Genomic DNA, 24,242 nt, shown 5'->3' with positions numbered 1-24,242 from the left:
AGTAGGTTTCAATAAGTGCCACTTTACCAACATTTATGGCGAAAAATGGCAAAAAAGCTCCAGAGCACAATTGGCTCCTCCACATTTCCCATTTTCTCCCCACCCTCGCCCTAATCCGGGCCCGTATCCTACTCCCTCCCTCCACCCTAGACCCTACCTCTACTCTACCTCCCCTGTACCCTTCCACCTCTCCTTCTCTGTTCTCTCCTCCTCTCTGTCCTCTCCCCTCTCTCACATTCCCACTGCTCTCCTTCCCCTGCGCCCTCCCACCTCTCCTTCTCTGTTCTCTCCTCCTCTCCTCCCTCTCACATTCCCCCTGCTCTCCCTCCCCTGCACCCTCTCCTTCTCTGTTCTCTCCTCCTCCACATTTCCCATTTCTCCCCACCCTCGCCCTAATCCGGGCCCGTATCCTACTCCCTCCCCTCCCCCAACCCTAGACCCTACCCCTACCCTGGCTCTCCCTCCCCTGCACCCTCATCTCTCCTCCTCTGTTCTCTCCTCCTCCACATTTCCTATTTTCTCCCCACCTCCCCCCTCCCCTCCCTCTCCCTCCCTCCTCCACTCTCCTGCTTTCTTCAAATGTTCAAATGTTATCTTTATTCTGTATATTCTTGTTACTGTGTGTTAGCTAGAATCAGCTAGACATACTTTCTGTGAAGCCCTCTGAGACATGCTTGTGAATTAGGGCTATATAAATAAACTTGACTTGACTTGACTTGAATAGACCCTTCTCACGGGGGCCATTTTGTGTCGAGAAGCCAGGGTAAACACAGGTGCAAGCAAAACACTAATGAGGGTTTCCAACTTCCATGATTGGGATTTGGAAACCCTCATTAGTGTTTTGCTTGCACCTGTGTTTACCCTGGCTTCTCGACACAAAATGGCCCCCGTGAGAAGGGTCTATTGGCTGCATCTACATCAGCTGAGCTTTTTATTTGTGTAGTACTGCAGGCGGCCTCTGCGCTGGTATTGTGCAATACCCTCAAGAACGCATCGTCTCAAACTGCCAACAGCGTCATGTGTGCCTGTGACCTAGCAAGTTCATTCTTCCAAGAACGACTAGCAAGAACGCTCTCCCCAAGAACACAAGAACAAGAATGCATTCTTGGTATTGAGAAAGGGCCTCTGTCATGGTTGAGAGGGTCAGCAGCCTCTTCCTTTCTCTTGTAGCGGACAAAAATATGATTTCACTACTGCTGTGTGGACCTCATAAAACTAAATATCTATATTGTCATTTCTGCATTGTAATATACATGACTTCACTGTCTAAACTAAAATATTATGCCAAATTATTAGGGCCTATTACACACACAAAAAACATGAAGAAAAAGAAAAAAAACAAATGAACAAAAGAAGAAGAAAAAAAGGTCAGAGTCTCTTCTTGTCTCCAACTCCGAGTCCGAATGCCTGAATGCTCAGGTCCAAGTCGAGTCACGAGTCCTGAAAATGTGTCCAGGACTCGTGACTCGAGTTCAGCCACCTGATGCAGCGTGTGCTTTCACCTGTTCCTGGATCACACAGATGCCTCAGTGCACAATGTAGCCTACAGTGTATATCATTTACAACATGTATTATATCTATTATGTAACTTTATATGATATCTGATTTCTTCATTATATTCTCTGCTCTGATAAACTATTCTTTAATTTACAAATATAGACAATCTGAATGTGGCGGCTTATGATACAGGCTGGAGGGTGGGAGAGGTACACAGACCAGCAAGATGGAAAGCCAACAGGCTAGCAATCTAGCAAGCTAACAAGCTAGCAGCCTAGCAGGCTAACAACGTTGCAGGCTAACACAGGCTGAGAGGATAGCAGCCTTGCAGGCTAACGCTAGCCCTCTCCGTAGCTGTGCTGCCATCAGGACATGATGCCAAACACCGGGTTGTGGCGGCAGATGCTGGGGCCGATCTCATCGTAATCCTTCTTGGAGTGACAGACCTGGAAAAACTCCGGCTGGAACACAGAGACACAAGGACATCATCAACAACAACAACAATAAACAACAGCATGTTGTATTGAAGCAAGTGTCCCCCCCCCCCTATTTTTTTTATCTTTCTTTTCTATTTTTTACTTGTCCAATTCCCCCCTCTGCCACTCTGGGGAGAGTTTTAGACTAGCACATGCTTCCTCCGATACATGTGCAGTCGCCAGCCGCTTCTTTTGACCTAACAGCGAGGCGTTTCACCAGCAGGACGTAGCGCATGGGAGGAATCACGCTATCCCCCCAGTTCCCCTCCCTCCGAACAGGTGCACCAACCATCCAGAGGAGCCGCCAGTGCTGCGACCACCAGGACTCATACCCTTCTGGCTTCCCACCCGCAGAAACGGCCAATTGTGCCTGACCTGTATGGACGCCCGACCAAGCTGGAGGTAACACGAGGGCTTGAACCTGCGACCCTCGTGTTGGTAGGCAGGGAATCTAGCGCAGCAATGGATAAGTGTGTGTGTGTGTGTGTGTGTGTGTGTGTGTGTGTGTGTGTGTGTGTGTGTGTGGTTACCGTGGATGCCAGCATGGAGCCTCCAAACCAAACAGCGTAGCGCTGCATGTGGTGTGTGACCACCTGGACCTCCATGGGCTTGGGCTGCACACGCACGCACACACACACGCGCACGCACGCGCACACACACACACACACACACACACACACACACACACACACACACACACACACACACATACATAAAAAAATAAAAAATAAAATGAGTTGAAGCCAGTGATCATACACAGTGCAATGAGTGTGAAAAGGACATCCAAGGACACATTTACAGATTCTATTCTATGCAGTGTCAAGTGTATCCAAGTCTGATTTAGATGCATTTTGATAAACAACTAGCCTGGGTGAACCCAGCCTTCAACGTGACGTCACAGACTATGCCTGTAACGTAAGTTCTTCGTGAAGTTGAGTCACGCTGGAAGTCTGTCTGTCTCTCTGTCTGGCTGGCTGTCTGTCTGTGTGTCTGTATGTCTCTCTGTCTGTCTGTCTCTCTGTCTATCTGTCTGTCTGTCTGTGTGTCTGTATGTCTCTCTGCCTATCTGTCTGTCTGTCTGGCTCTCTGTCTGTCTGTCTGTGTGTCTGTATGTCTCTCTGCCTATCTGTCTGTCTGTCTGGCTCTCTGTCTGCCTGTCTGTGTGTCTGTATGTCTCTATGTCTGTCTGTCTCTCTGTCTGTCTGGCTCTCTGTCTGTCTCTCTCTCTCTCTCTGTGTCACACCTTAATGCGTCCTCCGCTCAGCTCCTCGCTCAGTTTCAGTCGGGCGTCCACCTCTCTCTTCAGGTCTCTCTGCAGACGCCGCCCAAAGTCCCTGAACATGGTGGAGCCTCCGGACAGCACAATGTTCTGAGAGACACACACACACACACACACACACACACACACACACACGCGCACACACACACACACACGCAGATGAAGTCCCAGCGGTCTGTTAGACGCTCAGATGGGGTCATGTGGTGTGTTCCTGTGTCACCTTGTAGAGGGGCCGCCGCACGTCGATTGGACAGCTCTGGATGACCTCATCGACCACGTCCGAGATGGGCTGCATGAAGTCTGGGTTGGCAAACTGCAAAACACATGAACATCGACCTTAAAGGGCCCCGCCCCCTCCAGTCAGCTGTTCTACCAAAACACATGAACATTGACCTTAATGGGCCCTGCCCCCTCCAGTCAGCTGTTCTATCAAAACACATGAACATTGACCTTAATGGGCCCTGCCCCCTCCAGTCAGCTGTTCTATCAAAACACATGAACATTGACCTTAATGGGCCCCGCCCCCTCCAGTCAGCTGTTCTACCAAAACACATGAACATCGACCTTAAAGGGCCCTGCCCCCTCCAGTCAGCTGTTCTACCAAAACACATGAACATTGACCTTAAAGGGCCCCACCCCCTCCAGTCAGCTGTTCTACCAAAACACATGAACATCGACCTTAAAGGGCCCCGCCCCCTCCAGTCAGCTGTTCTACCAAAACACATGAACATTGACCTTAAAGGGCCCCACCCCCTCCAGTCAGCTGTTCTACCAAAACACATGAACATTGACCTTAAAGGGCCCCACCCCCTCCAGTCAGCTGTTCTACCAAAACACATGAACATCGACCTTAACGGGCCCTGCCCCCTCCAGTCAGCTGTTCTACCAAAACACATGAACATCGACCTTAACGGGCCCCGCCCCCTCCAGTCAGCTGTTCTATCAAAACACATGAACATTGACCTTAAAGGGCCCCGCCCCCTCCAGTCAGCTGTTCTATCAAAACACATGAACATTGACCTTAAAGGGCCCCGCCCCCTCCAGTCAGCTGTTCTATCAAAACACATGAACATTGACCTTAAAGGGCCCCGCCCCCTCCAGTCAGCTGTTTTACCTGAGCGCGTGCTGTGTAAACGCACATCATCAACTGCCCCAAAGAACTTAGATTGATAAGAACCGAAGGCTAATAGTTTGTTCCACTGCAGCATCATAACTGCAGCGCTGTTGTAATAAAAAAAAAGGCAGAACAGCTTCGCCTCGTCTTCATTAAACTCTTTGTCTGCGCCAACAGCGGAAATACCAGAAATAGTACGCCGCCATTACTGTCTCCCCGCATCTCCATAAAAACGTTTGTTTAGAAGCCACAATATTCCTATAATATGAACAACCGGCCAACAGATATCAAAGCTGGTGGACTTTATGGAAAGAGCGTGACTCCAACTGGTGAACAGTTATATCACATTGGTCATTGAGTGGCGTTTTGAGCCTGGCGGACTCTTAAGTCGCTTTCACATATTCGCTGGTGGACTCGGTGCGATTCGGGGGGGGGGGGGGGGGGGGGTGGTGAAGTTACAACATTATTGCAATTCTCATTTGGTCCGGTTCGCTTTCACACAGCAATTTCTTCAACTTCAAGATGGTTGAAATTATTTTTCGGGATGGTTCCGGGGCAGCGATGTCATTCTGCTACTGCTGTTATTTTGGTAATGCAAAAGTAGTGTAATAAATAATAACAAGTTACTCTACACAGATAGTAATATTGTAAAGTAACTTATTACTTTCAAATGAAAGTAACTACTAATAGTAATCAGCGCTCCCTTCGCTCCTCCACCAGTGCAGGACGCCTCGCCCCTCCTTCGCTACGGGGGCTCAAAAGTCACTCATCCCGATCTCGACTCTTCTCGTCCCTGGCACCTCAATGGTGGAACGAGCTTCCACCTTCGGTCAGGACAACTGAATCACTGCCGATCTTTCGGAAAAGACTAAAGACTCACCTTTTCAGGCTCCATCTGGGCCCTTCTTGATCTAACTTCGTTCTCTCTCTTTCAAAAAAAAAAAAAAAAAAAACTACTGACCTAAACTAAACTTGTACCACTGTTCCTTCAGAAATTGTAGTTGTCATAGACTGTGCTCCATAGTTGATTGCTCTATTGCTGACAAAAATGTGTTATTGTCGCTTTGGATAAAAGCGTCTGCCAAATGACGTAATGTAATGTAATGTAATGTAATGTAATGTAATATGTAGTATATTACATTTTGAAAGTAACTTTCCCAACACTGTGTCAGTGTCTGTGACATCATCAGTCAATTTGTGGGTTCTACTTTTCTCTCACTACTGATCACTCACTGATGTCATCATCAGTGATGCAAAGTTGCGCAATTGTGCGCTGAGTGATGTCACTCGAGCACTCCATGATGTGATCAGTGATGGTCACTCGAGCAATTGTGATGTCATCAGTGATGCGACGCATCACGCAGCAGCCGAGCTGCGGGCAAAGCCGCACAGTGGGCGACCCTAGGAATCGAGCGCGCAGGATTTCTAGTATCTTAAAAATGACCAAATACACTGGAGGGGGGCGTTAAAACTTTATATTTACAAAACCTTCACCCAAAACGTTGTTTTGACCTCTTGACCTTGACCTCACCTAAAGCTTTACGTTGACCTTAAAGGAGAATTTCGTTTTTTTTTAACCTGGAGCCATTTCCTGGCATTAATTATGAATTGGCCACTCACCTAGCGATGTCTGCAGCGTTTCTGGGCGTCCTAGCGTTGTTTTGAGATCAATATCGTCCAAGTCAGTGTAAAATGGAGTTGATTTGGGGCCAAGTGGTAGCCTGTATTTCCTGCATCTAAATAGCTATTTTTCTTCCGGTTTTCGCCACATATCGCCATAATCAGATCCGTCAACATCCAGCCGAGTGTTATTTCACCCCAGGCTGTTTCCTGGACTGCACACGGATCAAATTACCTCAAACGTGATCTAGGTCACCAAGTCTCGTGAAGTCCCGCGATACTTTCCTGTCGACTGGCCAAATACAGGCAGGACGCTTTGCGGTCGTGGTTTTAGCGTAACCTATGTGGGGTTTGGCGTAACCTATGTGGGGTTTGGCATAACCTTCGTTATTTCGAATCCCACATAGGTTACGCCAAACCCCACATAGGTTACGCTAAAACCACGACCGCAAAGCGTCCTGCCTGTATTTGGCCAGTCGACAGGAAAGTATCGCGGGACTTCACGAGACTTGGTGACCTAGATCACGTTTGAGGTAATTTGATCCGTGTGCAGTCCAGGAAACAGCCTGGGGTGAAATAACACTCGGCTGGATGTTGACGGATCTGATTATGGCGATATGTGGCGAAAACGGGAAGAAAAATAGCTATTTAGATGCAGGAAATACAGGCTACCACTTGGCCCCAAATCAACTCCATTTTACACTGACTTGGACGATATTGATCTCAAAACAACGCTAGGACGCCCAGAAACGCTGCAGACATCGCTAGGTGAGTGGCCAATTCATAATTAATGCCAGGAAATGGCTCCAGGTTAAAAAAAAACGAAATTCTCCTTTAACCTAAGGCTGGTTTCACACCGACGACCCACGCCTTGCCTTGCCTCAACCCACGCCTACGCCGAGCTGGGCGTGAACCTGTTACACGCTTTTGCGATCACACCGCACGCCTTTTGCACGCCGAACCTGGAGCCGAGTCACAAGCGCCTCTCCTCTCTCCCGACTGTATTTTTTCACGTGTTGTCCAGAATTGTCATGGGTAGCCTCTAGGTAAAATAAATCTGATATATTTAATGTTCTATTGATGCTGGATATGTATAACCAGGTCTGACTATAGTCGGACATTTTAGAGAGGTGATCTTGCAAGAATATGTGCTGGCACAACAACATTGTCCATCTTGCTTCTTCGGTCGCTATTCTCTCTCATGAAGATTTGTTTGCCGACAGGGAGAAAGCCCCACGTGATAGCCACCCGTCAATCTCTCTCTCGCTCTCTCTCTCTGCTCAATACTGTTGTAGAAACTCCATTTTATTTTGAAATTCAGTTGACTTTGCCAGTTCCCACGGATATTGTCGCATTTTTCTTTCATGGCTTGACAGAAAAGCCTGCCTGCACGCGCCTTGTCAGCATGAAAATAGAACTCTCGCCTATTCGATAAAATCGGCAAGGCACAGGCAAGGCGTGGGTACACGCAGGGTTCACGCTCAGGCGTCCGGTGTACACAGCCTCGTTGACTAAAACGGACGCCTATTAAAAAGCGTGGGTAAAGGCAAGGCATAGGCAAGGCTTGGGTCGCCGGTGTGAAACCAGCCTAATGCAGTGCTTCCAAACCTATTTTTGCTCGTGACCCCACTTTGACGTCACTAGAGTATAGTGACCCCACACATTCAAAACAGACCATGTTTTGTTGAAATTTGTTTTTGATCATGTAATAGTTACTATGTTGCGAGTAAACGTTCAATTTAGACCACATTTAGGCTATTTCATGTATATTATTGTGGACAGCAGCCAGAGGTGGAATAGCCAGGGCGAGCCACAGATTAGTGCACAAAGTGAGGATTTTATTTTCCCAGGTCAGGATCTGTACCAGTGGGCTAGCTCGGGCTTTGACAGAGGAAGCCGCGAAGTGATACTGAAAGCTGTGGTTCCTCGAATGGCCACTCGAGGCTGTATCCAAAAGGGAGTTTTTCCCCTTTAAGCATGTTTACAGCCTGGTTCAATTTTTTTATTTTTTTTCACCTTTCATGACAGCTGTCCGGTGGGTGAATTTTGATATAACTCACACCTCGGGGTGGAAGAAGATCTCCGGGCCCAGGAATCGCTCGTAGCCCACGTCGATGGTGAAGGCGCTCTTGGTGACGGCGTTGAGGCCGCGGTGCTGTTTGATCCACCGACCCGGGTCACTATCGTACTTACTGAACTCCTTCACTATGTCTGGACAGATGTAGCAGTACCGCTCCTACACACACACACACACACACACACACACACACAGACACACACACACACACGGACATGCACGCACACACACACACACACACGGACATGCACGCACACACACACACACACATGGACACACACAGAGAAATGGGAATGGGAAATGTCAGCTCACGCCATCTGCTGGTTGTGTCACCATCCATTTTCCCATAGGAGGTGTTAGGAAGCCGGACGAGAGTGGCAAGGAAGGTGGCAGGTAGGCAGATTCAGAAGCTTGTTGGATGAATAAAACGTAGGGCTGCCTGTCTTCAAATTGATTTTTCAAATTTGAATATTCTATTGAGGTTTCCCACGAATATTCGAATGTCTGCTGTGATGTCATCATGACTTACTTCAAAAAAAAAAAAAAAAAAATACCCCCCAAATGTAATAAAGTGATTCACCGGAATACATATAAGTCATTTTCTTATATAATTTTTTTTTATTAATATAATTGCAGTGAAAATCACAGACTAATTACTAATTGCACTAGACCGCGGGCCCACCACTGGTCTAGGCTCTTTAGGCCAGGCCACCGGGCAGTTGCCCGACGTGCCCGATTATGCAGTCCGCGCCTGAATGGAGATGTCGGGACTCTTCTATCTACGATTAACGTTAATTTTGTGCAGCTGGTATTCTCTCTCCCCGACTCTATCACACGGGTGTGAGGCATTGCTATCTGAGGATTGATTGCTCCTGATTGGTTGGCTGAATCACCTGGTTGGGGGGTGAGCTCTGATATTTGATCCCTCCCCAGTCACTGGCTTTACACCAGCTCAGCAAGATGGACAGATCATCATCACGGCAGTGGCACACTGACAAAAGAAAGTTTAGGACGGAGTGGCAAGACGAGTATTTTTTTTCCCGAAGTAAATTCAACAGCGGTTTGTCTCATTTGCAGACAGAGAGTGGCTGTTTTGAAAGAGTACAATATACGTCGCCACTACGAAACTGATTTTCAAAGTACCTTGAGGATTTTTCAAGTTGTGAATTAAGTCAAATTTCTCTCTTGATTACAAGGTGGAAAATACAACTGTTTTTAACTGGGTGTTTACTGATTAAATGTTTAAGCTCCCCACAAATGCAGATGTTTTTTTAAATATATATAACCAATTGCAAATTATTACAATTACCAAACAGATAAAAAGTAGATTATTATATTGAAATGTTATTTTAGATTTAGAATGTTAATTTTCTATAAAACACAATACATTTTAATGTAATTCCACAACGTTTATTTTTGGCCCTCGGCCCTCCACCCAGATTGAATTTTGGCCCTTCATGGGAAATAATTTGGGCACCCCTGCACTAGACAGTGACTTAAGTGTTGCATTACCGCCACCTACTAGATTGTTATATTAAAGCTACATAGTAATCCGAGTTATACCGGTATGTCAATTGATTAATTCCTTATATAGCCATGAATGAATCGGCCTGTGGGACATGAGGAGACCTGATTATTTTTTTAATTAATATTAATAATCGAATATAATTTTTTAAATTTGAATGTCAGCATTATGAACGAATATTCGAATATCCAAATATTCGAAGACAGCCCTATCCTCTAGTCTCTTAGCCTGGTTAAACCTAGCCAGAGCATGTGAGCGGAGTGGCCCTTTCCACCCGCTCCAGCGCTCACAGCCGCTCCCGGCCGCTCCGCTCCAGACCGCTCCCCGATCGATACAGATTTCACCCACTCGCACTCACCGCTCAAAAGAATAAAAAAGATGAAAAGGCCAGGGTGTTTTAATTTGCGTTTAAACGCCTGGGCGATGGGCATTGCTCACTACAAATAACATGAGCTCCGCAGAGTCGGCTGCATGTTCGTTTCTCTTCCTTCTCGTCTCGCAGCAGCTGGCAAGAAAATAGTGGGCGTGCACACGGCCACACACCGATGCATTCTGATTCCAACATGTTGTGATGGAAACTGGAGCGGGACTGAGCGGGTGATCGGTGCCGCTCCAACTTTCGCTCCGGTACCACTCTGGTCCCCGCTCAAGCCAAAATCCCCCCGCTCCGCTACCCGCTCGCTCCGCTCCGCTCACATGCTCTGAACCTAGCCCTGACACGCAACTCTAAAGGACTTTCCTTTTAGAGTTGCGCTCGCCCCCCCTGTAATCATGGGATCCCGCACACTTTCCCTGCATTCTCTTCATAACATGCACCAATCTGAAATAAAAAGTAGGCACCTTGTAGCCACGGTGTCGTCTCGCACACCGCTGTTTGTTTGTTCTGAAACAGTCTATAGTTTACCAACATGAGCTTTATTTCTCTCCCCGCAAACGCTTGTTTGCTTCTACAAAGACTCTTCTTCTGGTGCGCTACTCCGCGTTTCAGCTGCTCAACAGCGCCACGCCCGCATCGTATGGGGTCTGTTTATTTCCAGATATTGTCGACTACTCTTGGAAGTACCTTCAGAATCTTTGAATCATGGTAGGTACATTTTTGAATCATGTTAAGGTGTATTTTTGCGTCTTACACACATGCGACCACTGACCAGCAGATGTCTCCAGTGAGCGGTGTGTGGAGGTGGTTACCTTGACAGCCTTGGCGGTCTCCAGGCTCTGCTCTGGAGGGATGCCCACCTCTCTGTCTCTCAGCAGCTGCTGGATAAAGAAGGTGATGTCCCGCCCCGCGATGGGGATGTGCTTAATGCAGCTGCCAATCACATAGCCCTCTGCCTGTTGACGGACAGACACACCGACCAATCAGAGAGCTAGGAGTCAAAACTGTGTGTAATAGAGACCAAAGCCACGCCCCTTCCGTTCGAGGCATGAACCAACGTCGGAAGAAATATGAATGGTGGTGAATGACGAAAGACAATATATTTTTTGATCCTGTTTGAATTGTGCCATGAGGTACACATGATGTTTGTCCATTTAAAAGAGAACTATCAAGAAAGTCGCAGCTTGTGGTAAAACCTTTGCACTATAAGTTATAAAACAGAGGGGCCAGTGGCTCAGCTGGTAGAACGAGGTCCTTTGCCACATGTCCTCCCCTCTCTCTCCCCACCTGTCCTGTCTGCCTACTGTCCTATCTAATAAAGGCAAACCCCCCCCCCCAAAAAAAAGAGTTATAAATCAGAAAGATGACACACAACCAGTCGCACAAGTGACGTCCCTCCCGCCAGGCCATGTTGGTTTGACGTATATTATGCGAGACGAGAGATGTAGTTGATGTCTGTCTGTCTCTCTGTCTGTCTGTCTGCCTGACTGTCTGTCTGTCTGTCTGTCTGTCTGCCTGCCTGCCTGTCTGTCTGTCTGCCTGCTTGTCTGTCTGTCTGTCTGTCTCTCTGTCTGTCTGCCTGCTTGTCTGTCTGTCTGTCTGGCTGCCTGTCTGCCTGACTATCTGTCTGTCTGTCTGTCTGTCTGACTGCCTGACTGTCTGTCTGTCTGTCAGTGTCTGTCAGTGTCTGTCTGTCTGTCTGTCTGCCTGACTGTCTGCCTGCCTGTCTGTCTGTCTGTCTGTCTGTCTGCCTGCCTGTCTGTCTGTCTGTCTGTCTGTCTGTCTGTCTGACTCACCACAGGAATAGCGTGAGTAACTCCGTCTCCGCTGTCAATGACGACACCGGTCAGCGTTCGCTCTCCGACCTGCCGGGACGTCCAGGACGCCGCTAACGCCAACACCGCCTGAGAGAGAGACAGGCAGAGAGAGAGAGAGAGAGAGACAGGCAGAGAGAGAGAGAGAGAGAGAGAGAGAGAGAGAGAGAGAGAGACAGGCAGAGAGAGAGAGAGAGAGAGAGAGAGAGAGAGACAGGCAGAGAGAGAGAGAGAGACAGGCAGAGAGAGAGAGAGAGAGAGAGAGAGACAGGCAGAGAGAGAGAGAGAGAGAGAGAGAGAGAGAGGCAGAGAGAGAGAGAGAGAGACAGGCAGAGAGAGAGAGAGAGAGAGAGAGAGAGAGAGAGAGAGAGTTCACTAGTTTAACAAGTTTACTCGCTCACTTAATTGATTCCTCCATTACTTAGTCCCTGACCACAGGACAGGTGTAAATGAACACATGAAAGGACAGATGCTTTATAGATAGACATACACAGGGCTGTAGTGGTGGCTAAACGCACGTAAACGGCGTTTACGTACCTTTTTCAATGCTCTGCAGCGTTTAGGCACCTTTTAAGATCGTTTACTCACATGTTTAAATCGTTTATGCACACTTATTATTGCACGAGTTTTAACACGTTCGCGTAAACTCCGTTGATGCGGAGACCACGCCAAGCACGTCACACACCAAAAGAAAAGAAAAAAGATTACTCATGGGCATGGCACTGACCAGGATCTCCGCGAACCGTAGCCTATTTTTGTAGAGCGCTCCGCGGGAAAGGTACACAGCCCCGGTCACGTTGGTCCCTTTATCGAGCTGTGCTTGCCAGACAGCGCTCCCTTCAAACAACTTAACGGTGCCATTGTGCCAGCGATGCGCAATGCGCATTTGGAGATGTGCATTTGGAGACCAGCTCATGGTGAGCTGAACATAGGTAAGGTTGGTTAAAAATGTGTGTCCGGAGTGGGGAAAATCATATAGGCTCACCGTTTTACAACTGAAGAGTGAATCACTGGTGTAAGAAACATGATTGATTTCCCTCTGATCAAGTAGCTAAAGTTTGTAACATTAGGTGCGTGCGAGTCGACTTGAATAGTCCAGGTGCTACTGTATAAAGCCAATATAATACGACCATGTTGAAAACTATCTAGAAACATACTGGTGTTTGTTGTGCCGAGATCTGTATAAATAAATATTGGCTGACTAAAATTTAGTGGCCAGAGTGGCAGAACCACTTTTATTTCCATGTACAGTATGTTGTCTACCTATCCTTGCCCAATGTGTTTGGGGACAGTTTGAATTATATATTGGTATTCAAGAATCACAGATTCAATCTGTCTACATACTTTTAGCTATAAAGCTGAAGCTGACAATCACAGGTACAGTGTGTGTGAGAGAGAGAACTATATTACTCTTCAAACTGTATATACAGGGTTCATACAAGGTCCTTTAAAGTAGGCTACCTACTGTATCATTTAACTTTTCATACCTGGAGAAATTCAACAAATGTTCAATAAATACATTTTATATTGATTGTTTAGGGCTAATTATTTGTAAAGTCACAACACATTAGAGATGTGTGTAGTTCATTTTGCTCTCAAATGCACCAGGTTGATGAATTTTACTTTAAAATGTAAAAAAAAAATCTTCCGGGGGAGAATCCCCCCGGACCCCCCTTGAGGGGCAAGGCCCATCCCATAGCCAGCTACTTTTTCTATCTGGCTGGCTACTCAGAAATGTGGGGGAACCCCCTGATATACCTTATAGGGCTATATGATTCAGATTAAGTTGTTCTATATACTCTCATATTTTGTCTTGTATATCGGTCACGGAAGCTTATTTATCCGCCGTTATAACACTGCCGGTGCCGCGTGAGAAAGCTGCCTCGAGTCAAAAGTATAGTTTACCCACTTTTTTTTTACCACTACAGCACTGGACATACAGTGTGGGAGAGACAGGAATGTATGGGAGGGAGAGAGGGGAAGACATGCAGCAAATGACCACGGGCCGGATTCGAACCCGGGTCGCTGCAGAGAGGACTGGGCCTCTGGTACGCGCTCCACTCGGTGAGCTTCAAAATGCAGCAAGTTTATGAATCAGCGAAGTTTGCGTTCAGCAAGATAATCCTCACAAATGAGGAACACTTTTATGATTTTCGAAGCGTAAATGTGTTTTTTAACGCAATTTTCAGAAAACACTTCAAACGTCATGAAAGTGCTCCTCATTTGTGACGATTATCTTGCGGAACACAAACTTCGCTGTTTCACAAACCTTTGTTAACCACAGACCTTATTTCATGAATTTAACCAAAAATCCCCATACGAAATTCCCATTTCCAGCCCTAAGAACCAGGAAGTGCAGAGACTTCTGGGTAAGCCTACAAAAATACGTCATCCCTGGCACAGCCTGTCGAGTGCACACATCAGACAGCTGTTTGAAGATGACATCTAGTGGGCAAAAGAAGAACAACAACATTGAGTGCCTTTAATGTGCGGAGCTGGAGACAGCACAGCTCACCTGCACAGCGATGTAGAGCCCAGGGATGTTGAAGGTCTCAAACATGATCTCAGCAAGGTACTCTCTGTTCTCTGGAGTGTTGAGAGGAGGCTCTGTCTGCACACACACACACGCGCATGCACGCACGCACGGACGCACGCATGCACACACACAGACACAGACACAGACACACACACACACACACACACACACAGATGTGACAGATGTGAGCCATGAAGCCGTGAAGAGGTTCAACACTTTGCCTTTCATGCTGGAGAACGGGTTCGAGTCCCATGTTCAAAGTCGACATTTCAACCAGAAGTTACATTTGACGTTTTGGTTGTTTAAGCCAAACCATAACCATAAGCCTAACCTTCACCAAGCTGTTTTACTTGCATAAACGTAACATTGACATTGATATGGTCATAGGTGGTTTTTATATTGTAGCCTAAGTGCTGGATTTGTTTTTCTTGTATTGGTATCGCAATGGTTTGTCTTCCCTTTTACTGTTTTCCGGGGTTAATCAATTTAAACTAATAGCTGTTACAACCAATGTTTGGGAAGTAATTAAATGTTTTCAAATTCTGTCATCTCGGGGCTTTTATTGTTAAAGTTATGACCAAATTATTTTTCCCTCATTCAAGTTTTACACTCATGTTGTATGAACAGTTTATGAGGAAACATTGCCTAGACACACATACATTCTACATTAAGCACGCACGCACGCGCACACACACACACACGCACACACACACACACACACACACACACACACACCCACCCACACACACACACACACACAAACACACACACACCCACCATGAGGAAGCAGTGGTCTTCAGGTTCGGCTCGGAGGTATTTAAAGATGATTTGCTCCATGAACTTCTCCATCAGATCCCAGTCTTCTACCATGCCGTGACGGATCGGCCACTGCAGCAAAACACACACAACTAAACATCAGATCCCATCACATCTTTTCTGAAGCATTTTATGAAAACAACAACACACATTTACACTTCTGTAGCCTGTACTACGAAGCTAGTTTAATGCCTTATCCGAGTAAGTTTGAGTTTAAACCTGGTTTAGCCGTACTACAAAGCAAGTTAACTTTCAATCACCATGGCAACTGACGCTGCAAAGCTAACCTGGTCGCGACCAGGTTAGCTTCAGAGGATAAGATCAAAATCCATGAGAGACCCATATAATCGGCTCTCTGGAGTCACTCACCATTCATATAAGATCGCCATATGAAAAATAGATTGCAGTCAACTGAGAATAGAACAAGCAAAACATTCGTGGCTCTGTAGGCTACATAATTAAATTAAGCCTACTTACCACTTTATGTCTTAACAGCTCAACGATGCGTGGAGAAATATGATCACTATTAATCACCGCGGCGCATATCATGAACGGACCCTCAAATGCAGTGAGGGTGATATTCTCCTACATGCCAGAAAGCCTATACATATAATATAGATATTAGTTTAAATATGGGATAGCCCCAATACTAAATATGCAGGCTATTCTTGCATCTTTCAGCTGGAACTGTGTCCTGTAGGCTGTATGCCAATATATGAGCAAAAATAGGCTAGTTTTTATCAATGATAACTATGCCCGCATCGTCTCAATTCAGTTCAGCAGTTTTCTCTTTTAGGCTATTAGGCTTTATACTAGGCTATTTTATATATGAATTATTCGATCAGTGCAACCACACACATGAGTGATAGAGATCATTATTCATTGAGCATGCGTTTCTAAATCTATGGTCTAAATAGGCTTACAGATTGTGGAAATGTATAGACTGAGATTACACTTTTACATTTGTTGCTGCTGCCTGTATCAATGCAGCTGTATCAGACAGAAATCGCTGATCAAAGTAAATCAAATGACTGATGTGAATACAAGCTGCTGCTTTAGACAGCCCTTCAGCAGACTATCCAATGCGGATTTTCATTCTGACATTAAATCGCGGATACATTAAATATCCGCAAAAATCTCTGATCACACTGTGGCTGCGCTGAATGAGGAAATGGGTGTGGAAATGGGTGTGGGCGTGGATCAACTCAGCTGTTCATAATGTGATTGGCTAGCGCACCTCTTTCGCGTGGACGCGCGCCTGTGCACGAGCGAAAAACGTGCGCGTGCACAGGCAGATCCCAGCTTCAGTTATCGACTACAAAACCAGCGTCGTAGTATCCTTAAACTACCGTAGATAGCTTTGATCCTGTTCAGTCAAACCAGATCAAAGGGACTTATCGCGGATCTGTTAAACTAGCTTCGTAGTACAGGGTCCAGAAGTCACAAAAGTGTTGCTCGTTTGTGAAGATTATCTTGCTGAACACAAACTTCGCTGTTTCACAAACTTTTGTTAAGCACACTCCTTATTTCATCCATTTAACAGAAATTCCCATAATAAAATCCCATTCACTTTTCCTCGTACGAACCTGAAGTGCTACAGTAGCCTACTTCCGCACTCCTTCCTGCGGTCCTCTATGAATGTCTGTTGGTGTGTAAAGAAGAGCTTAAGACAGGTGCCTCCTCTCCTCTCACCTTGGTAGCATAGTTGGGTTTGTCGACGGCTTCGTCTCCGATGTAGAAGTCCAGGTCGTCGACCCCTTTCACCAGCCTCCTCTGAGCCTGTTCCCCCACACCGGCCGACTCCCTGATAGAGATGCCTGGTACAGATCACACGCACGCACGCACGCACGCACGCACACACACACACACACACACACACACACACACACACACACACACACACACACACACACACACACACACACACACACACACACACACCTCGGCTCAAGCCCATGGGTAAGGGGGAGTGTGAGAGGGTCAAACGCTACACACAGGGGCGTCATGCAAGCCAAAAATCCGAGGGGGCGAACCCAAAAAAATTGGGGGGTTGGATCTCATTTTAAATTAACAGAGTGAGCAGGTGTAACCATAAGGCTATTTTCCAAACTGCTCTCAGCCTCCTGGAAAGATCCATAATCACCAGACTAAGTACATTGCCACTGCCCAGGCTCAATGGACTTGACAAAAAAGGGAGACCACACGTTTCAAAGCAGTTTATTTTGGCTGGTATTGCCTTTTCAGAAGGTAGAAATGTTTTCTCTTCCATTAGTCTCATCTAGTGTCCTCTAGAGCAGGGCTTCCCAACCATTTTTGTGCCAAGGACTGGTAGATACATGGAAAAAAAAGTTGCGGACCGGTTGTCAATTTTAATGGTTTTAGTTATATATATTTACTCAACAGGTGGCGACAAAGGGTAAATAACAGCCTTTTGTGTTGTACTGTATGTAGACTATACAGTATTTATGTTTTTGTTTTAACTACAAACATAAATAAACGTCAACTTGAAACTATGTTTCAACTACCACACACAGCCTATAATATTATAGCCTATGTTTATTAAAAAAAAAAAAAAAAAAAAAAAATTTACCTCTCAAAAATCTGAGGGGGCAATTGCCCCCTCAGTTACAATGGGCATGACGCCACAAATGTTTCAGTGTGTGTGTGTGTATGTGTGCGCACGTGTGCGTGTGTGACACCTACAGGACGGCATGATGAACTGCGGTTCTGTATTTCCAGCATAGCCGATCTTGGTGTACCTGCAGACAGACAGACAGACAGACAGATGTAGAGCACAGAGAGATGTCTTAGCTTGTAGCTTGTTGTGTTAGCCTTCATGAAACTGTTTGCAGAAGAGCTAATACCACTGTGTTGCTACCACAATAAACAGCTGGTTGGAGCCAAAAGTGACACACAAAATGACTGTGACAAATGTATTGTGATATTGTGGTCTTAGTTGGCTAATGTTAGATAACGTTAGCATGCTTGCTAACGTGAATGAATTGCTATCTCGCTAACATCACTCTTTTGGCCATTGCTCGCTCGCGCTGACAGAGTAGCCTACAAGCATCGCGTGAGCAACAGGCTGCTGACTGCAGTTACCCTAATGGCCACCGGTATCAGTAATGCTTGGGAATTTCCGATTCAGCATGTTTGTAAACAAATGGATTGGTTATAGACGGTTTCAACTCCAGAACATTCTACATTTCAGCCAGCTTACTTCCTGTTGCTGCGTTTGCGAGTACAATAACTGACAGCTAGGTTCCAAACTGTTCCCTAGCAACACAACAAACCATCTATATTTCAGGTGTCACTGCCGTTGGTTTTAAAACAGCAGTTATGATGAAACCATGCCCTCATTCAACCTCATTCAAAGTTTTGACCCCGTTTTACTCGCGTGGTTAGGGTTCGTAGCACAACGAGATCTCGTCCAAAAACATCTGTGAACATTCATATTTTAATAATGCACCAGGTTAGAAGGTTCCTTGTACAATGTACACCATTAGGTCTTTGAGAATCTCTCTCCCATCCAAGCAAAATTGTTCTTGTAACTGAAATATGGATATGGTATTGGAAGTGTGCTTGGGACTGGTATGGAATGGGGAAATCAGTAGTCTTAGTAATGAATGTTTGAGTGTGTTGCAGAGTGAAGCTGCTGCTCTGTTCCTCCCAGCTGCCCTACATTCAGACCAGAATAGACCCGGACTGATGATGTCACACCACCATGCTGCTGGGTCAGGGGGCGGAGTCACTGGGTCAAGGGGTGGAGTCACTGGGTCAGGGGGTGGAGTCACTGGGTCAGGGGGTGGAGTCACTGGGTCAGGGGCCTGGAGTCCCTGGGTCAGGGGGCGGAGTCACTGGGTCAGGGGCGGGGCTTCCGCACGCATGTGCTCATGGCACCGTCAGTTTGATTTGAGGTGGCCCCTCCCCCTCCTTTCTCTCTTCCCTGGATGTTGTCCAGAACAACAGATGCTCCCTGTAATCTGTTATTAATAACAATGATCACTTCAATTAATAATCCTCACATGTCCCGCTGTCTCTCTGTCTGTCTGTCTGTCTGTCTCTCTGCCTGTCTCTCTCCTGTCTCTCTGTCTGTCTGTCTCTCTCCTGTCTCTCTGCCTGTCTGTCTCTCTGTCTCTCTGCCTGTCTCTCTGTCTGTCTGTCTCTCTCCTGTCTCTCTGTCTGCCTGTCTGTCTCTCTGCCTGTCTCTCTGTCTCTCTGCCTGTCTCTCTGTCTGTCTGTCTCTCTCCTGTCTCTCTGTCTGTCTGTCTCTCTCCTGTCTCTCTGTCTGTCTGTCTCTCTGCCTGTCTCTCTCCTGTCTCTCTGTCTGTCTGTCTCTCTCCTGTCTCTCTGCCTGTCTGTCTCTCTCCTGTCTGTCTCTCTGCCTGTCTCTCTCCTGTCTCTCTGTCTCTCTGCCTGTCTCTCTCCTGTCTCTCTCCTGTCTGTCTCTCTGCCTGTCTCTCTCCTGTCTGTTTCTCTGCCTGTCTCTCTCTCTCTGCCTGTCTCTCTCCTGTCTCTCTGCCTGTCTGTCTGTCTGTCTCTCTGTCTGTCTGTCTGTCTCTCTGTCTGTCTGTCTGTCTGTCTGTCTGTCTGTCTCTCTCTCTGTCTGTCTGTCTGTCTGCCTGCCTCCCTGTCTGTCTGTCTGTCTGTCTGTCTGCCTCCCTGTCTGTCTGTCTGTCTGTCTGTCTGTCTGTCTGTCTGTATGTCTGTTTGCCTGTATGTCTGTCTGTCTGTCCGTCTGTCCGTCTGCCTCTCTGTCTGTCTGTCTGCCTGCTTGTCTGTCTGTCTGTCTGTCTGTCTGTCTGTCTCTCTGTCTGTCTGTATGTCTGTCTGTCTGTCTGTCTCTCTGTCTGTCTCTCTGTCTGTCTGTCTGTCTGTCTGTCTCTCTGTCTGTCTGTCTGCTGATCAGCACACTGTGGCTCTTCTTGTCCAAATATGGTCACTTCTGTCTCCAAAACAAAACAAACAAGATGGCGACGGTGACAATGCGAAACTCAAGGCTTCAAATTAGGAGTCCATGAACCAATGGGTGACGTCACGGAGCAGAGGCTACAGCTACACCCATCTTTTTATACAGTATGCTAACAACACAACACTACCAACATGACTGACTACCACTCACAACACTACATACAGTAGCCTACTACCAACACAACAGGGCTAAGATGGAGTGGGGGACAGAGAGCAGACACTACAAAGTTCCTCACACCTGGCCTCCAGGGACCACCCAAAACAACAATACAACTACCAACATCAACCACACCTCCCACACGTCCGCCATGTTGTCTTTCAACTTCTTCCACAACAAGTCCATTCATTCAATGTGCCATCATGATGGAAATGGAAAAACAGGTGAAAACAACTTTCGATGAGACAAACTTGGCCCCGAGAAGAGTGAGACACACATCAGGCCCAAAGAGCATAGTCAACACACTTGGACTCTGCTGCTTCAGATGTTTGGACTCATTTGAGGGACAGTTTCCTGGCTCTGAAGGTCGGCAGGAAGGCTGACTGACTGACTGAAAACCCATCACTGATGACAGAATTCACTGATGACACCACTCACTGATGACATCACTGCTGACATCACAATCACTCGGGCGACAGCTGGCTACCGGGCCTCTCTCTGGCAGTCTGTCTGAAGCTGACTGAATGACTCACAACCCTGAGGACAAATGACGTCATCAGTGGCAGGCAGCCAGATGACGGATGACGTCATCAGTGATGTCATCAGTTATACACATGCTGCCTGGCATAGTGAATTGGCCGCTTGTTGGTGTTTCCTCCGATAATGTTCTGATGGAGGGTTTAGCCCAACCACGTCCGCACGGTGAAGCCAAAACCAAACAGCGAGACTGAGGCCAGTCTGGATGCTTATCTGATAATAGTGTTACTGTTTGGTTTTCTCATGAACATCACAGAGGCTTCACTGACATCCGGCTGGAATTTTAATTTGGGGTGAATTATGCCATTATAGCCTACGTATACAACTGACATAATAGACTAACTCTGCCACCCACACCACCACCACCACCACAACCTCTGCCTAACATAGCTTGTGACATAACAGATTATACAATACAGTATATATAGTCTTTCCATGCAAAATGGGATAGTCCATCTACAGAGGCTACAGAGTATTTGGAACATTTCAACAGCTTAGTTGAGAGTCAACAAACAGATTTGTTTGCTTGCTGGTCCACACACCTCCAGTGGGAGCGTAGCTATATCTACTTCCTACATTCATGCCCCCCCCCCCCCCCCCCCCCTGTGTTCAATGTCAGAACTGCATGACACGTGTGTGTATTATGTAGGCTATGTCTATGAATGGTCATATATTTGATCATCTGTTAAACATTCTACAGACAGTTGAATGGTTGGATGTCACGCAGCAGTGGGCTATTAGCTTGTAGTAGCTCCGTTTGTGAAACCAATGCGCAAGTAACTTAAACCTGTATTATTTCTAATGGCCTGCAGGGGGCGATTCCACTGGCTGCAAAAAGAAGTCCGGTTACATGGAAGTGAATGGGGAGAAAAACTTTACTTCTCACTTGATTGATGACCTCAGTAAACACGTTCCTAATGAGTTGATGGTCTCAATCTCTAGTTGCAAGTCTTCTTCAATACAGCCTGATGATGTTCACCCCTGATGAAGGCAGTCTGTGCCGACATGATGAAGGCAGTCTGTGCCGACATGCGTTGGGTTTAGCCAACTTTAAATAAAGGCTTTTTTTTTTCTTTTCACTTCAATAGAGCCTTCTCACGGGGGCCATTTTGTGTCAAAAAGGCAGGGTAAAGACAGGTGCAAGCAAAACACTAATGAGGGTTTCCAACTTCCATGATTGGAATTTGGAAACCATCATTAGTGTTAGTGTTTTGCTTGCACCTGTGTTTGACAGGTCGCCTGTCCAGTGATCGCACAGCTCGCCGATCATCACAGACCAATAGAAACCTTTCCACGGGGGCCATTTTGTGTCAAAAAGGCAGGGTAAACACAGGTGCAAGCAAAACACTAATGAGGGTTTCCAACTTTGGAAGTTGGAAACCCTCATTATTGTTTTGCTTGCACCTGTGTTGTTGTTTACCCTGCCTTTTTGACACAAAATGGCCCCCGCGAAAAGGGTCTATAGCAGGCACCGCTGCGGCTCTAATTACTGTGGTCTATGATGTGAGCTAAGCAGTTGAAATGATACAAACTCTGTCAACTCTCTGTGGACAGACTAGCCAAATTTACTATAGCCTATAGGCCTATATAGGCTACTCACCAACTATTTTGATAATAGATTATGAGTAGCCTCATTAATTTAAGAAATGAAGAAAAGTCAAAAGTCTCTGAATCTCTTATAAGTCTTCTATCTACAGTATGACAGCATGCAAACACTCAATATATTTTGGGTTGTGGATGCAAAACAAGACATTTTAGGACGTCATCTTGGGCTTAATAAAGAAAATAATTGACAGATCAATCAACAATGAAAATAATACAGTAGCCTAGTGCGTGTAGGCCATACTCATGTGTGTGTGTGTGTGTGTGTGTGCGTGTGCGTGTGTGTGTGTGTGTGTGAGTATGTGTGTGCATGCGTGTGAGTATGCGTGTGCGTGAGTATGTGTGCGTGTGAGTATGTGTGTGTGTGTGTGTGTGTGTGTGTGCGTGCGCACTCACCCGGTCCCGCAGTCTATCACGCAGGGCGGCAGCGGCACAGACATGATCGGTCGAGTCCGGTAAACAAAGCGGACACGCGCCTGGCCGCGGGCACGTGCCGGGCTCGGTCACGATTATCGTATCGTTTAATAGAAATATCCCGGTGCAGCCCGACGTCTCATCATGGCACCGAAGGAAGGAAATGTCATATTTCTCCTACTTACCCTCCCCTCCCTCCCTGTATCTCTCCCTATGTCTGTCTGTCTGTCTGTCTGTCTGTCTCTGTCTCTGTCTCTCTCTCTCTCTCTCTCTCTCTCTCTCTCTCTCTCTCTCTCTCTCTCTCTCTCTCTCTCTCTCTCTCTCTCTCTCTCTCTCTCTCTCTCTCTCTCTCTCTCTCTCTCTCTCTCTCTCTCTCTCTCTCTCTCTCTCTCTCTCTCTCCCTGTCCGTCTCTCTCTCTCTCTCTGTCTGTCTATCTGTCTCTCCCTCCCGTTATCTGCTGGTGAGATGACAGAGGGAGTGCTTCCGGTGTCAGAGGGACCCGGTAACCGGAGAGAGAGAGAGGTGGGGGCTGTCACTGTGTGTGTATGTGTGTGTGTGTGTGTGTGTGTGTGTGTGTGTGTGCCTGTGCGAGAGATCAGCTGTTCACACACACACACACACACACACACACACACACACACGCGCGCACGCACGCACGCACGCACACACACACACACACACACACACACACACACACACACACACACACACACACACACACACACACACACACACACCCACCCACCCACACACACACATTTGAGCGAGAGAAAAAACTGCCCATCTCTACACAGAGCAGTTGATGTAGTAGGCTAATAGGCTAACTTTTAGGTAGCCTATAGTCTATTCCCATGTTGTCACAAGCATGTTCCTACCATTATGGTGCTACAACACACACACAGCTCATTGGCTGTTTGTGTCACTTAATTGTAATTAATTGATTGCAATCACCTGTTATTTTCCTACCAAATGGCCATGTGGTGATGTCACAGAAATAGACCCACTTTCAGAGAATTCACCATTCATTTTCTCCATAGACATTAGACAAATCCTTAGGCTAGGCCACGGATACTCAGCTGCGCCCAGGGCCACTTTTGCAAAAATGATGGGAGCCAGTTAATAAACAAACCTTAATTAATGTAAAATGTTCTGTAGCAGATTGCCGGAGTTTAGTCTGACAATTATGTGCACACAGGCAGGATGGTTAGTTAGGTTAATTTAAGTTAGGTTAAGTTAAGTAGGCTACATATTTGTACCCGGACAGCGCTATTTGACAATTTAGCTGGAGCTCAGTCACACTTTATTTCACGTTGGGGGGGCACCCTGCTATCACAAGCCGCATCTGGCCCCAAACGGGTCTTCTTTTTGACAGCCTATTTTGGCAGGTGTGTGTGTATATCCGTTTTGAACCATCTAGTAGCCTTATCACA

General features: G+C 46.6%; 1 protein-coding gene across 3 annotated transcripts; it reads right to left on the bottom strand.

Annotated features, from left to right (window-relative positions):
* Positions 1-1,268: 1,268 nt before the first annotated feature.
* Positions 1,269-22,900, bottom strand: actr3b (actin related protein 3B). Of its 3 annotated transcripts, XM_083655514.1 has the most exons (12): positions 22,794-22,900; positions 17,834-17,889; positions 16,823-16,947; positions 15,092-15,202; positions 14,294-14,389; positions 11,761-11,868; positions 10,777-10,920; positions 8,049-8,222; positions 3,473-3,565; positions 3,217-3,342; positions 2,504-2,587; positions 1,269-1,958 (listed from the first exon to the last, which is right to left on the bottom strand). In XM_083655514.1, the coding sequence occupies exons 1-12, from the start codon at positions 22,835-22,837 to the stop codon at positions 1,863-1,865; spliced, it is 1,257 nt and encodes a 418-aa protein (XP_083511640.1). In that variant the 5' UTR covers positions 22,838-22,900; the 3' UTR covers positions 1,269-1,862. The 3 variants fall into 3 exon arrangements, with proteins under 3 accessions (XP_083511640.1, XP_083511641.1, XP_083511642.1); XM_083655515.1 differs by lacking the exon at positions 3,217-3,342; XM_083655516.1 differs by lacking the exons at positions 2,504-2,587; positions 3,217-3,342.
* Between the last annotated feature and the right edge of the window lie 1,342 nt (positions 22,901-24,242).

This window comes from Poromitra crassiceps (assembly GCF_964638095.1).
Source record: "Poromitra crassiceps genome assembly, chromosome: 2".
NCBI lineage: Eukaryota > Metazoa > Chordata > Actinopteri > Beryciformes > Melamphaidae > Poromitra > Poromitra crassiceps.
Note: the sequence above shows the minus strand (reverse complement) of the source record. Positions and strands in the feature narration are given on the sequence as shown.

Coding starts and splice junctions, on each gene's coding strand:
- actr3b (XM_083655514.1), bottom strand. CDS start 22,837: ATGTCTGTGCCGCTGCCGCCCTGCGTGATAGACTGCGGGACCGG. Junction 17,890..22,793: donor GTGATAGACTGCGGGACCGG/GTGAGTGCGCAC, acceptor GTCTGTCTGCAG/GTACACCAAGATCGGCTATG. Junction 10,921..11,760: donor TTACTCACGCTATTCCTGTG/GTGAGTCAGACA, acceptor GTCCGTCAACAG/GCAGAGGGCTATGTGATTGG.